This window comes from Macaca thibetana, chromosome 1, assembly GCF_024542745.1.
Source record: "Macaca thibetana thibetana isolate TM-01 chromosome 1, ASM2454274v1, whole genome shotgun sequence".
Classification (NCBI taxonomy): Eukaryota; Metazoa; Chordata; class Mammalia; order Primates; family Cercopithecidae; genus Macaca; species Macaca thibetana.
In genome coordinates this window covers 217,063,961-217,080,514 of record NC_065578.1, presented here as the reverse complement: position 1 = coordinate 217,080,514, position 16,554 = coordinate 217,063,961, and the positions used below count along the sequence as shown (strand labels likewise).

At 39.2% G+C, this 16,554-nt stretch overlaps 1 protein-coding gene across 1 annotated transcript in view; it reads right to left on the bottom strand.

Annotated features, from left to right (window-relative positions):
• KIF26B (kinesin family member 26B) overlaps positions 1 to 16,554 on the bottom strand; it is a 561,163-nt gene that overhangs the window by 62,835 nt on the left and 481,774 nt on the right. The window contains 1 exon segment of the mRNA XM_050772633.1: positions 3,578 to 3,737. Within this exon segment, the coding sequence (XP_050628590.1) occupies positions 3,578 to 3,737 (160 nt within the window).

The following is a 16,554-nucleotide window of genomic DNA, read 5'->3' as shown; positions in this document are numbered from 1 at the left end:
TGCAAATGCACTGTCAAAATGCTCAAACGAGGGCAGGGTTCCCTAGATGTGGAGGCTCTCAAAAATTAGAGCGTAATTTGTGCAGCCTGTCAGTGCAGAACTGATGAGGGGCTGGAGCCCTTGGTGGTCTCCCTGCCTTTCCTGCATGCTTTTCTGAATGGTGCCACTGTTTAGGGCCGACTTACGGCACCTGGACTGGCCGGCAAGCCTGTGCCGTGCAATGTGCCTGTGCCATGTAATGGCTGAGGTTGGAAACCTGCTCCACGTCTCTTGCATCTTCAAGGGCAACATCATTTGCAAAGTCAGACCCATTCAGCGCACATGGAGGGTGCCTGTGGGAATGCCTGGGATGGGTAATGAATCCAAACTCACTTTCCGGCTTTGCTCACATGACAAATAGCCTGGTAAAATGATGAAGAGGAATGAAGACAGGCTACAGCCCCTCTGTGCACATTCCAGTGAATTTCCCAGAGCAAGCACGAGTAACGCAGGTTCCAAGCACAGAGTTGTCTGGGGAGACAAATGGAGAGGTAGTGGGGTGTCTGTGTTTTGGGGGTAGGGGAAGGAAGAGAAGATGGAATTTGGTTTTCTATCTTTGTTTCTATTTTTCTTCCCCCGTAAGTGAGCAGGAGGAGTAACAGGAAACCACAAGGGCAGGAAACTTCCGTTCTCTAAGGAACCCATTGCAAAGACAAGGTGTGACACCCTGAAGGTGTTTAGTATGCTGACAAAATGCTGCATAATGTGGTTCAGAGTGCCGATGGAGCTGATACCAGAAATCTGGGCCTTCCTGCTGTGCTGGGCTCCCCTGCCGTGCGGAGCAAAGGCAGCTCCGACTTTAGAGAGCTTGATGAGAAGGGGGCGTGGGTCTGCAGCTCTGAACTGTCAAGGCCTCTGAAGCTGTGAAAAGGGAGGCAGTTTGATCCCGCCACCCACTGGCCGGGTGATTTGAGTAAATCTTCACCTTATCTTTCTGTACCTCAAAAGAAGACAGTTTCTAGTTGATGAATCACTTTGTAAATGTAAATTTGCAGATGCTAAATACTGAATCTAGGCTGTGGCCCAGATTCAGAGAAAACATGACAGCAAGGGTCTTTTTAAGATCACGCACAGTAAAGGGCATTAAGGACACTGAGGGGTGGCAGAACAAATGCACCGGCCAATGGATGTTTCGGGGAGGACAGTGCTGGCTGGACAGCCAGGCCGCCATGTTTCCGGCACCAGGCAACCCAGCAAGGTCTCGATGAGGTGTGTTAGGCAGGGCAGGGCAAGGACAGCTGGTGAGTCTATACTCACGCCATCAATAGCTCAACCAGGCCATGGGACAGCTCCAGGACTGGGTCTTGTGCTGACACCGCATGGATGCTAGTCTGTGCTTGAGACCCAGAAACACTTTAATGATCACTCTCTCGGTGCCACAGTAGAAGGAAGGGGACTCCTGGAATGAAGGCAGGCAGCTGTCTGCAGGGACTGGTGAGTGCAGGTGTCTCCCAGGAGCGCAGGCGGCCCGGTGGTAGGGCCAGCATGTTAAAAATATGCTTAATTAACAAGAGGCTTGAACAATTCATACAAATTTTTTCTTTTTTCTTTTTTCTTTTTTTTTTGAGACAGGGTCTCACTCTGTTGCCCAGGCTGGTGCAGTAGCATGATCTCAACTCACTGCAGCTCTGCCTCCTGGGCTCAATTGACCCTTCCACCTCAGCCTCCCAAGCAGCTGGGACTACAGGCATGCAACACCACGCCTGGCTGATTTTTGTATTTTTGTAGAGACAGGTTTTTGCCATGTGGCCCAGGCTGGTCTCGAACTACTGGGCTCAAGCAATCCTCCCGCCTCAGCCTCCCAAAGTGCTGGAAATACAGGTGTGAGCCACCACGCTGGGCCATAAAAACAATTTTTAATGTTTCCCTACTCATTTATAACAAAACCCAACTCTAAGTTACTTTAAATTAAAAATAGTTTCATGTTTACATGCATCTATGTTCTCACCATCAATTCAACAACTATTTATAGAAATCATAAAAGCATGTCGCCCTGCAGAAACAGTGGAAAATCTTTAAGTAAAATATGTAATCGATGACCTCCTAACAAGGTGCAATCTGGAATTTTATTTACACCATGATCTATGAAGTTATGACATTAACAGGCATGATTCTCATTTTATGGAAACCAGTGAGGGCCAGCAACTCTTCCCTTCATCTCCAACTCCAACGGTTGCCCTCCCCTGCCTTTTCTCCCCACCAGTTGAATTTATTCAACTACAGAAATGACATCAAATGAAACTCTATAATTCTTCAACTTAACAATTTTTTCCTATAGAAAAGTGTTGTTACAAGAGCTGGGAACACCATTTCTGGGTTTATCCAACTAGGATTCCAAATTTCTAGAAATGAGATGGACAGGATTGTAACCACCATTTAAGCTCCTAAAGTCGGTCCATAGGGTTGAGGGAAAGAAAAACTCCAGCACTCATCCTGAATCTCGGTCATTATAGAATACACTGCTCGACCTTTTCCTCCCACACAAGTAACTTAGGTTTTGTAGGATTTTTACAGATAAAACCATGAATCCACATACAGTTAGTTAATCCTCATGGCAACTCTGTAAGGCCAGTATTTTTTTCCCTTTAAATAGGTGAGGATAGGCTTGACCAGATAGGTGTTACCAGACTTTCATCATAGGTTATTGGCCATAGTGTCCTAAATTCTACAATAAACTTTTATACATGTTTTATCATTTTGAGCCTTATATTTCTGTGATGTAAGTAATATGTATAGCTTTAGCCCTCATTTTAGGAAGAATGAAGGTTCATGCAGCTAGTAAGAGGCTCAGCTGGGCCTTGGCAGAAGCCCGGCCAGCCAGTCAATGGCCCGCCACCACACGGTCCAATGAGAACGCTTAGTTGGGGTGATGGTGGTGGAGTGGCTTTGTCTCTGCCAGACATAGGAGCGGCTGTAATTTAATTGTCTTGGAGCAGCAATAAAGAGACAGGAAGGATCCTGGAAGTGACTAAACATTTGCATGGGAAGGCGGTGCTAATTCTCCCAGCTTTCTAAACTCCCTAGATGGGGCTGCCAGATAAAATACATGACACCAGGAGTGTCCCACGCAATGTTGGGGTGCATACGTATAATACAACCTTATTTGTTGGTTATCTGAAATTCGAATTTGCCTGGATATCCTATATGTTTTTGGTTGAGTCTGGTGGCCCTACCCCTAAGGGTAAGCCAGTCTTCCACCCTCATTCTCATCACTATGAAACAGGCGCATCTTTCTCATGGTGACAATGGCCCACCCCCTTCAGTTGCGAGTGGGGAACTCAACTGAGATAATTTCCTATTTTCTTCTAGCTTGAGTAGCCTCAAGTTAGAACTGGAATAGATTTAAGTATTTCCAAAAGTTGTGAATATGGGAGATCATGCATTACACAACTGTTAGCTAAGGCTGGTCTCTGGCACTGAACTTAGAATGGGGTCCCGGCTGTCCTTCTGTGGCACACCTCTCCCCAGATGGCACTAAGCCAAGCGTCCCACACCATGCTTACCCCCACCGCATTCTTTGAGTAGAAGAGTCACTTACTTGTATGGAATGTGTTTGCTGCCATTGACGAGAGCCAGGATGACATTGCCCAGAGCAGACAGCGAGAGGCACAGTCCCGAGCCTCCTTCTCGATTTTTGCTAAGAGCTTTCACACAGCTGCCGAGATCAATGAGATGCAGGCGGCTGCGACCTCCAGACACTGCCACATAAGAGAAGATAAAAGAGAAATGGTTAAGTTCTGACAAACACTCATCTGTTCTTCATGTAGCTCCTTGGGAAACCTGAGGAAAAATGAAAAGGGGGAGTAAAAGGTTGAAGTTCACGACCTACTAGGAAACCCCAGCAAAATCATGCTGGGGTTGCAAATAGCATTGGTCCTCTTAAATTCTTTTCACCACACACCACTGACCTTCTAAAGTCTACTGACAGTCACACTACAGATAAATGAATTCAAATAATTCTTGCAGGTTGAACTGAATGAGATTTTGGAGAAAATAAATGTCTAATGATAGGAGGCTACATTTCTACCTAAATGCCATTTGAACAGCAGAATTCTGAAACTCATCAAGTTAAAACCTGAATGGCTCATGAGTGATTACCAGCTTCGGTTGATCATTATACAGAACCCAACCTAAAGCTCAGCCAGGAATCAGGTTGCAAACCAAAGGCAAAAATCAGGAAGAAATAACCAGGTGCAGAGACAGGGAAGACCCAAATATTTGCTGAGTATCTGCCAAGTGCCAGGTGCTGTACAAGCATCAGCCTCATTCAATTCCCATGATAAAATCATAAGCTACATACTATTATCCTTTCTGTATTGATGGGAAAATAACAGTTCCGAAAAGTGAAGTAACTTGCCCATGAGTACTTCTGCTGCCGAAGTACAGGGAGACCAAGGTGGCAACAATTTACAAGACAGAGTACAGCAGAGGAAAGAACTCTAGAGATTTGCAGAAGGTCCGTCAAGGGTTCAACTGAGTGCTGGTCAGCACATCTGATATAGTTTGGATGTCTGTGTGCTCCAAATCTCATGTTGAAATGTGATCCTCAATGGTGGAGATGGGTTGTCCACCCCCATGACCTGAACACCTCCCAGCAGGTTCCAGCACTGAGAATCACAGGCCTGGTGTTGAAATGTGATCCTCAGTGTTGGAGATGGGGCCTGGTGGGAGGTGTTTGGGTCTTGGGGGTGGAACCCTCGTGAACAGCTTAGTGCCCTTCCCATGGTAATGAGTGAGTTCTTGCTCTTTAACTTCATGCAAAAGCTAGTTGTTTAAAAGAGGCTGGCACCTGCCCCCTTCTCTCTCCTGCTCTCTCCTGCCATGTGACATGCCGGCTCTCCTTTCACCTTCCACCATCATCGTCAGCGTCCTGAGGCCTCACCAGAAGCAGATGCTGGGGCCATGCTTCTTATATAGCTTGCAGAACTGTGAGCAGAATAAGCCTCTTTATAAATCACCAGCCTCAGGTATCCTGTTACAGCAATGCCAAAGGGACTAACACAACATTCATGTGAGAAAACTATTCAAGGCTCAGAAATTAACCACTTAAGAAGATTGGAGATCGTTTAATTTTACATGTATTATTCACAAAGCCAGGAATCGTGCTACTTCCTAACAGCCAGCCTGGAAAACTTCACGATTCACGGGGCATCGGGTTGAACACCCAGAAGTATTTTCCATACTTAGCCACAGACTGAACACTGACCTGATCCCATCTAACACATATTAAAAGCAAAACAAAAAAAATGATCAAACTCTTTCCAAGTAACACAACTGCATTCTAAAACAAAGCTTAAGAATATTTACAAAGTAAAGACTTGGGAAAATGAAACCCATAATGAAGAGATCATTGAAACCAACTTAGAATTAGCAGAGATGTTAGAATTGACAGAAGCAGCTATTTATTAAAACAGTTATTTCATCTGTATTTCAGACGTTCAAAAAGTTAAGTAGAAACATGGAATATATATTTAAAAAGACACAAAACTATCGAGACCATCCTGGCTAACACAGTGAAACCTGTCTCTACTAAAAATAAAAAAAATTAGCTGGGTGTGGTGGTATGTGCCTGTAGTCCCAGCTACTCGGGAAGCTGAGGCAGGAGAATGGTGTGAACCCGGGAGGCAGAGCTTGCAGTGAGCCGAGATTGTGCCACTGCACAATTTGCTCTGCCTAGGCGGCAGAGCAAGACTCTGTCTCACAAAAAAAAAAAAAAAAAAAGACCCAAAACTGAACCTCTAGAGATAAAAACTACAATGTGTGAGATAAAAAAATACTAGATGAGATGAATGGCAGAGTAGATATTGCAGAATGAAAAATCAGCAAATTTGAAGATCTAGCAATAAAACTATTCAGAATAAAGTATACAGGGGAAAAAACAACAACAAATAAAAAACAGGAAAAAAAGAGCTGTAGGACAACTTCAAGTGTCTGCTATGTGTTATTGGGGTCCCTAAAGGAGAAGACACAGAGTGTGCTACAAATAAAACATTTGAGAAAAATAATGGCTAAAAATTCCCCACATTTAATGAATCATAAACAAATGTATCCAAGAAGCTAAGTGAGCCCCAAGCACGAATGAAGAAACTATATCAAGGCATATCATAACCAAACTGCCCAAAACCAGTGATATAAAAAGAGCCAGAGGGAAAAAAGCACATTACATATAAAGGAACAAAGACAAGGATGATGGCAGATTTCTCATTGGAAATAATACAGGTGAGAAGACAGTGGAGCAATGTTTTTAAAATACTAAAAACTGTCAAGTTAAAAATATACACCCAGCAAAAGTATCATTCCAAAACAAAAGGGAAATAAAGATATTTTTAGACTTAAAAATCCTAAAAGAATTCACCATAAGCAAAAACACCAGGAATACAGACGAAGGAAGGAAGAGCTTTGGAAATGATAACCACATGGGTAAATATGTAATTTGTATTACTTTAAATCTCTTTGAAAGATTATTAAAACAAAAATCACAATGTAATGTGTGAGTAACATGTAAAATTGAAATGTTTGATAGCAATAACACACAAGTCAGAGGGGAGAAATGGAAGTATACTATTATAAGGTTTTTATTCCTTATATAAGTGGGATATCACTTTAAATTAAATTGTGGTAACTTAAACATGTATGTTACAAACACTAAAGCAATAATGAAACAATAAAAGTAATAGCTAATAAACCCACAAAAGATAGAAATTAGAATGTTTAATAAATAAATCCAAAAGAAGGCAGAAAAAAAAGAGCACAAAGATCAGATGGGACAAACAGAAAACAGAAAAGTAGTATTTTGAACCAAACGATATCAATAATCACATGAAATTGAAATAGTCTAAAATACCCTTATTAAAAGGCAAAAATCATCAGATTGGATAAAAAAGTGAGGCACTACTATATGCTTCCTATGAGAAATGCACTTCAAATAGAAATAAACAATAGTTTAAACGTGTGAGTATGGATAAGACAAACAGTAACCAGGAGAGTTGGAATCTACCAGTATTAGACAAAAGAGACTGAAGACAAAGACCTATCCCATTTATGCGAAGACCTGCGGGGAGGCATGTCCAGCACCTCCTGCTGCAGTCATGGAATATCCTACTGATGCAGTGTCCTCCTGGGAAAGACACACCTTCAGATACAAGACTGGGCTCTCTAGCTTCTGTCCCACAGCAGATCCCAAGGGGGCCCAGTCACAGCTCCAGACCCTCCCTCTGCCGTCAGATAACTATTCTATCTGTACAGGAACTTGCTGGGTGACACACATGTCTCTGAGCTGAGACTGAGCCCTTCAGTATCTGTCCCACAGCAGATCCCAAGGGGGCCCAGATTCTGCTCTAGCTCCTCCTGCTGATAGTTGGGGAACTATCCTGTCTATGCAGGGATTTACTAGAAGATGCATGCCCATTTGAGCCAATGTTGCAGGTATGCCAGCCTCCATCCTTTTTTTTTTGAGACGGAATCTCGCTCTGTCCCCCAGGCTGGAGTGCAGTGGTGCAATCTCGGCTCACCGCAAGCTCTGCCTCCCGGGTTCACGCCATTGTCCTGCCTCAGCCTCCTGTGTGGCTGGGACTACAGGCTCCTGGCCAGCCTCCATCTTATAGCAGATGGTGAGGAGGCCTGGTCTTGGCTTTAGCTCCTCCTGTTATGGGTAAGAAACTACTCCACTTGTGCAGAGACTTGCTGAGTAACACATGCCTGTCTCAGCCAATGAGAAAGGCCCATCAGCCTCCTCCTCACAGCAGATCCTGAAGGGGTCTAGTCTCAACTTCTGCCTCTCTTGCTATGGTTGGGGACCCAGCCTACCTGTGCAGAGGCCTGCTGGGGAGTATCCTGGTCTGGGACACACCTGTGCAGAGGCCTGCAGGGAAGTACACTGGTCTGGGACACTAGGACAGTCTTCAAGATTCCGGTCCCTGGCGGCCAGTGTTCCCACATAACACAAGTCCTGTCCTTGGATCTTCCCCAGGTCCATTTGGCCCAGAAAGCCATTGTGAGACTCACAGCAAGCCTGGGAATAGAGTATCCTCTAGTGCTGAGATGACTGTGGTGATCACAGATAGGGAACATAATAGTCAGTGGGCTTAGAATCCCTGGAAGACCCTCTGAAGAGGTGCAGGCACAAACAAAGCCAGACTAGGAAGACTAAAATATTTAATCTCTCAATGTGTAGCTATCATCATACTTCAAGCATCAAGAACATTCAGGGAAATACGATGTCAAAGGGACAAAGTAAGGCACCAAGACTGGCCCTAAAGTGATGAAAATGTGTGATCTCTCAAACAAATAATTAAAAAGATAGTTTTAAGGAAGCTCAGTGAACCTCAAGAAAGCTCAGAGAAACGTCTCAGAGAAAGTTCAGAGAAAAATTTAAAAAATAAATAGAAATCCTGGAGGTAAAAAATTCAATAAATGAAATGAAAAATGCAATAGAGCATAGCAGAGGAATTGATCAAAAAGAAGAAAGGATCAGTGAGCTCAAAGACAGACTATTTGAAAATACACAGTCAGAAGAGAAAAAAAAAAGACGAAGAAATGAACAAAGCTTTTGGGACCTATGGACCAACATCAAAAAAGCAAATATTTGGGTTAGTGGAGTTAGAGAACTGAGAAAGACAAGAGGTAGCAAGCTTATTCAAAGAAATAACACAGGCCAGGCGCGGTGGCTCAAGCCTGTAATCCCAGCACTTTGGGAGGCCGAGGCAGGTGGATCACGAGGTCAGGAGATCGAGAACATCCTGGCTAACACGGTGAAACCCCGTCTCTACTAAAAAATACAAAAAACTAGCCGGGCGAGGTGGCGGGCGCCTGTAGTCCCAGCTACTCGGGAGGCGGAGGCAGGAGAATGTCGTGAACCCGGGAGGCGGAGCTTGCAGTGAGCAGAGATCCAGCCACTGCACTCCAGCCTGGGCGACAGAGCAAGACTCCATCTCAAAAAAAAAAAAAAAAAAAAAAAAAAAAAAAAGAAAGAAAGAAAGAAATAACACAGAACTTTCCAAACCTAGAGAAAAATATAAATATCCAAGTACATGAAGGTCAAAAGTCACCAATCAGATTAAACCCAAATAAGAAGACCCCAAGACATATTATAATTAAACTCACAAAGGTCAAAGGCAAAGAGGGTCCTAAAAACAGTGAGAGAGTGAGAAAAAAGCAAATAACATACAACAGACATCAAATACACCTGGCAGCAGACTTCCCAGCAGAAATTTTACAGGCCAGGAGGAGATGATATTATTCAAAGTGCTGAAGGGAAAAAAATTGTCCCCCAAGGATACTGCACCTAGCAAAGTTACTCCTCAGAAATGAAGGAGAGATGACTTTCTCAGAGAAAACTTATCACTACCAGACCTAGCATATGATAAATGCTAAAGAAGTTCTTAAAAGCATAGGAAAAATAATGCTAATGTGATTGTTATATTGTAATCATGGCATTTAAACCATTTATATTTTTATTAAGAAGATTAAAAGACAAAACTATTAAGAATAATAACCACAAAATTTTTGAGGTAGGCAAATTTTGATTTTGTGACATCAAAAATTTAAAATATAGGAACACAAGGAAATTAAAGTGTATGTGTTTTTTTCTTTTTGATTTGTTTCTTTTCTTCTGCTACAATGAAAAGTTAAATTGGTATGACTTTTAAATAACTTGTTATAATTACAGGATGTTTTTTGTAAGCTTCGTGGTAACCTAAAGCAAAAAATCTATAATTGATATACAAAAAACAAAAGCAGCAAATTAAAACATACTACCAAAGAAAATCACTTAACCACAAAAAATAAAAAAGGAAGTAAGGAGGTACACTACATAACAACTAGAAAATAAGTAATCAAATGGCAGTAGGAAGGCCTTACCTATCAATAATAACATGGAATGTATATGGACTAAATTCTCCAAATAAAAGACATGGAGTGGCTGAATGGATTAATAAATAAGACCCAACTATATGTTGCCTACAATAAACACACTTTGCCTATAGAGACACACATAGACTAACGGTGAAGGGATGGGAAAAGCATTCCATACAAATGGAAACCAAAAATGATCAAGACTAGCTATACTTCGATCAGATAAAATAGACTTTAAGTGAAAAACTACATAAAGAAACAAAGGAAATTATTATATAATAATTCAGCAAGGAGTCAATTCTGAAAGAGGATATAACAATTACAAATATATGACCAAATAGCAGGATATATATGTGTATATATATAGAGAGAGCAAATATTAGTAGATCTAAACAGGAGAGGTAGACTACAATACAAGAACAGTAAGGAACTTCAACACCTCACTTTTGGCAATGGATGGATCATTCAGGCAGAAAAATCAACAAAGAAACCTCAGAATTAAACAATACTCTAGAGCAAATGGACCTAACAGATATTCACAAAACATTTTACTCAACTGCTGCAAAATACACATTCTTCTCATCAGTACATGAAAATTCTCCAGGACAGACCATATGATAGGCCACAAAACATGTCTCAACAAGCTGTAAAAAGTCAAAATCATATCAAGTATCTTTTGTAACCACAGCAGAATAAAACTATAAATTAATAACAAGAAATGCTAGAAACTATTCAAATACATGGAAATTGAATAACATGGTCCTGGATGACCAATGGGTCAATGAAGAAATTAAGAATGAAGTTTAAAAAGTTCTTGAAACAAATGAAAATGGAAATACAACACACCAGAACCCACAGGATATAGAAAAAGTAGCACTAAGGGAGAGGTCGACAGCAATAAATACCTACATTAAAAATGTAGACTCCAAATATAAACAACCTAATGTTGCACCTCGATGAACTAGAAAAGAAAAACAAACCAAACCTAAAATTAGTAGCAAGAAATGAGTAAAGATGGAGCAAAAATAAATGAAATTGAGACTAAAATAATACGAAAAACCCCAACAAAATAAAAAGTTTGTTTTTTGAAAAGCAACAAAATTCTAAAACCTTCAGTTAGACTAAGAAAAAACAGAAGATCCAACTAAATAAAGTCAGAGATGAAGAAGATGACATTACAACTGATACTACAGGTACACAAAGGATCAATAGCAACCATTATGAGTAACTATATGCCAATAAATTGGAAAATCTAGGAAAAAATGGATAAATTCCTGGAAACATACAACCTACCAAAACTCAACTGTGAATAAATAAAAACCTGAATAGGCCAATAACAAGTAATCAATTGAAACAGTAATAAAAAGTCTCCCATCAAAGAGAAGCCAGGGAACTGATAGATTTACTGCTGAAATCTACCAAACATTTAAAGAATAACTAATACCAATTCTACTCAAACTATTTTTAACAATTGAAGAGAAGGAAATACTTCCAAACTCATTCCACAAGGCCAGCCTGACCTTATTTCCAAAACCAAAGATAACAACAAAAGAAAACTACAGGACAATGTTTCTGATAAAAAGAGGCAAAAATCCTCAACAAAATACCAATAAACAGAAGACAGCAATATATTAAAAAGACCATTTACCATAATCAAGTAGGATTCATCCCTGTGATGCAAAGATAGTTCAACATATGTAAGTTAATAAGTTTAAAACATCACATCAACAGAATCAAGGAAAAAAATATGAATTACTTCAATAGATGCTGGAAAGGTAGTTAATAAAATTCAACATCCCTTTGTGATAAAAATCCTCAACAAATTTATAGAAGGAACATACCTCAACAAGATAAGTATCATATGTGACACGCTCACAGCTTATGTCATACTGAATAAGTTAAAATAGAAAACCTTTCACTAAGATCTGGAATAAGAAAAGGATGCTCAGCAGTGAATTATAAACTGTAATTATTCAATATAGTGCTGGAATTCCTAGCCAGCACAATAGGATAAGAGAAAGAAATAAAGGGTCCAAATTAGAAAGGAAGAAGTCAAATTATTCTTGTTTGTAGATGACATGATCTTATATTTAGAAAAATCTAAAGATTCCACCAAAAAACTTTTAGAACTGATAAATGAGTTTAATAAAGTTGCAGGATATAAAATAAACACACAACCTAATGTTGCACCACAATGAACTAGAAAGAGAAATCAAGAAAGCAATCACATTTACAATAGCTACAAAAACATACCTAGTAAAAATTCAACCAAAGAAGTGAAAGATCTCTATGAGGAAAATTATAAAATGCCAATGAAAGATATTGAAGAGCACAAAAATGGAAAAATATCCCATGCTCATAGATTAGAAGAATTAATATTATTAAAGTGTCTATGCTACCCAAAGCAATCTACAGATTCAATGCAATCCCTATCAAAATACTCATGACATTCTTCACAGAAATAGAAAAGAAAAATCTTAAAATTCTTATGGAATCACAAAAGACCCGCAGTAGATAAATCAATACTGACCAAAAATAACCAAGCTGGAAACATCACATTATCTGATTTCAAATTATACTACAAAGCTATAGTAAGCAAAGAGTATAGTACTGGCATAAAAACAGACACACAGACCAATGGAATACAATAGAAAACCCAGAAATAAATCCATGCACTTACAGCCAACTCATTTTTGACAAAGGCACCAATAACACTCATTGGGGAAGGGACAATCTCTTTAATAACCGGTGCTGGGAAAACTGGATATTCATATGCAGAAGAGTGAAACTAGATCTTCATCTTTTACCACATTATAAAAATCAACTCAAAATGGACTTAAATTTAAACCTGAAACTATGAAACTGCTGGAAGAAAACACTGGGGAGATACTACAGGACATTTGTCTGGCAAATATTTTTGGGGTAAGACCTCAAAAACATAGGCAATAAAAGCAAAAATAGACAAGTGGGATTACATCAAGCTAAAAAGCTTCTACACAGAACAGGAAACAACAAGGTGAAAAGATAACCTACATATGGAATATGGGAGAAAAATTTGCAAACTATTTGAAAAGGGATTAATAACCAGAATATATGAGGAATTCAAACAACTTAATGGGCCAAAACCCCAAAAATAATCCAATTAAAAATGAGCAAAAGACCTGAATAGACATTCATCAGAAGAAGATATACAAATGGCCAAAAGGTATGTGAAAAAATGTTCAGCATCACTAATCATCAGGGAAGTGCAAATCAAAACCTTAATGAGCTATCATCTCACCTCAGTTACAATGGCTATTATCAAAATGACAAAAAACAAATGCTGGACAGGATGCAGGAAATGGGGAATGCTCACACACTTGGTGGGAATGTAAATTAGTACAGCCATCATGGAAAACATTCTGGAGGTTTCTCAAAAAACTTAAAGGTAGAACTACCATATGATCCAGCAATCCCACTGCTGAGTATATATCCAAAGTAAAAGAAATCAGTTTATCAAAGAGGTATCTGCACTCCCATGTTTATTGCAGCACTGTTCACAACAGCCAAAATATAGAATCAGCCTAAGTGTCCATCAGTGGGTAAATGAATAAAGAAAATGTGATACACACACACACACACGCACACACACACACACAATGGAATATTATTCAGCCTTAAAAATAATGGAATCCTGTCATTTTAAGTAACACAGATGAACTTGGAAGTCATTATGTTAAGTGAAATAAGTCAGGTATGGAAAGATAAATATCCCATGTTGTCACTCTTATGTGGGAGCTACAAAAGTGGATCTCATGGAGATAGAGAGTAGAAGAGTGGGTACCAGAGGCTGGGAAGGGAAGGGCAGAGGGTAGGATAAAGAGAAATTGGTTAGTAGGCACAAACATACAGTTAGATAAAAGGAATGAGTTTTAGCATTCAATAGGACAGTAGAAGAACTCTAGTTAATAATAAACATTCCCAACACAAAGCAAAGATCAATGTGTGAAGTGATGAATATCCCAATTATCCTAATTTGATCACTATACATTGTATACATGCATCAAAATATGTGTACTCCAAAAATATGGACAACTATGATATACAATTTAAAAATGCCAAAAAGACTGAAGATGAAAAATGTTGTTAGAGTCAAAAAAGAATGTTCTATAATGATAAATGAGATAATTCATTATTAAGTGGTCACAATTAAAAAATTTATGTGGCTAATGTTCTAATACATGAAGAACAATCTGACAGAACTGCATGAAGAAACAGACAAATCTTTAATTATAGTTGGCAATTTCAAATACCCCCATCTCAAAATTGGTATGACAAGTAGCCAGAAAACCATAAGGATATCGATTTGAACAATACTATCAAATATCTACTTGACACAGAACATTCAACCCAACAATAGCAGAACAGACATTCTTTTGAAGTGCACACAAGTCATTTACCAAGATACACAGTATTGTGGTCCACAGAACAAGTCTAAATAAATGTTAAGGATTCGTATCACTCAAAGCATGTTCTCTGATACAATGGAATCAAATTAGAAGTCAATGTAGAACAATATCTGAAAAATCTCCAAATATTCTGAAACTCCACAACTTGGCCCCAAACAGCCTATGGTCAAGGAAAATTCAAAATGAACATTTTGAAGTGTTTTTCAGTGAATAGAAATGAAAATGCAACCCATCCAAATTTGTGAATATCCCTGAAGATGGGTTAAAACAAAACTTAGAGCATTAAATGCCTGTATCAGAAAGCAACTATGGCTTCAAATCAATGACCTCAGCTTCCACCTTAAGAAATTAGAAAAAGATGAGCAAATTATAGACAAAATAATAGCAGAAAGGAAAAAAAAAAGCAACGCAATAGCAGAAATCAATGAAACAGAAAACCAAAAACAATGGAGAAAAATCGATGTGAAATCAAAAGTTGGTTCTCTGAGAAGATCAACAAAATTTGTAAATCCCTAGCACAAATGATCTGGGAAGAAGAAAGACACAAATGATCAATATCAGGAATGAGATGGCCTAATCTAAAGTTTCTATAGATATCAAAAATATAATAAACATTACACCAGTAAATTAAACAATGTATAAGAATGGAAAAATTTCTTGAAAGATACAAAATTCCAGAGCTCACTCAAGAAGTAATATATAATAAAAATGGCCTAGATTCATTAAAGAAATAGAATCTGTAGTTCACAACTTTTCCACAGGTAAAGCTCTAGGACCAGATGGAGGCACTGGTGAATTCTACCCACCATTTAAGGAAGAAATAATAATAGTTCTACTCAAAGTCTTCCTGAAAATAGGAAGAAATACTTTCCAAGTTATACTATACTACTCTGATACCAAAAGCAAACAAATATATTGTTTGGGGAAAAAAAAAAAAAACAAATCTGCAGACCAATATCCCTCCTGAACATTGCCAAAAAATATTCTACATAAAATATTAAAGAGCCATATTAGAAAACTGTATCTAGGGCCAGGCATGGTGGCTAACTCCTACAATCTCAGTATTATGGGAGGCTGAGGTGCTTGAGGCCCAAAGTTCAAGACCAGCCTGGGCAACATAGCAAGACCTCATCACTACAAAACAAGTATAAAAAAATTAGGTGGGCAGAGTGGGGCACACTGTAATCCTAGCTACTTGGGAGGCTGAGATGGAAGGAAGGATCGCTTGAGCTCAGGAGTTTAAAATTGCAGTAAGCTGTGATCATGCCACTGCACTCCAGCCTGGGTGACAGAGGGAGACCCCAACTCAAAAAAATAAGTTGTGTCTAGCAACAAATACAAAGGGTTTTATACCATGAGCAAGTGAGGTTTATTTCAGGAATGCAAGGTTGGTTAACAAAAAAACCTAATCAATATAATTTACCATATTAACAAACTGAAAGGAAAACTATATGATTGTTTCAGTAGATGCAGAAAAAGCATTTACCAAAATTCAGCCATTCCTGACAAAAAATCCTCAGCAATATGTAAGTAGAAGGCAATATCCTCAATTTAATAAAAGGTATCTACTAAAAACTATAGCTAACATCATACTTAATGGTAAAAGACTAAATGCCTTCCGTCTAAGATTAGGAGCAAGACAAGGATGTCCACTCTCACCATTTCCATTTAACATTGTACTGGAAGTCCTAGCCAAGTACAATAAATGAACGATATCCAGATTGGAAAGAAAGTCAAATGTTCTTCATTGGTGACATAGTCACCTATAGAAAATCTAATGGATGAAATCCACAAAAAAGTTACTAGAACTAATAGGTAAGTTTAGGAAGGTTGCAGGATATGAGGTCAATAGACAAAACTCAATTGCATTTCTTTATCATAGTAACAAACAATTAAAAATTAAAATGTAAGGCTGGGGGTGGTGCCTCACACCTGTAATCCCAGCATTTTGGGAGGCCAAGGCAGAAGGATCACTTAAGGCCAGGAGTTCAAGACCAGCCTGGTCAACATAGTGAGACCCCCACTGCTACAGAAAAATGATACAAAAAGAAATTAGCTGGGTATGATGTCATGTGCCTATAATCCTGGCTACTCAGGAGGCTGACGTGGCAGATCACTTGAGCCTAGGAATTTGAGGCTGCAGTGAGCTATGACTGTGCCTCTGCAGTCCAGCCTAGGTGTCACTCTGTCACCCCAACTCAAAAAAAATTAAAAA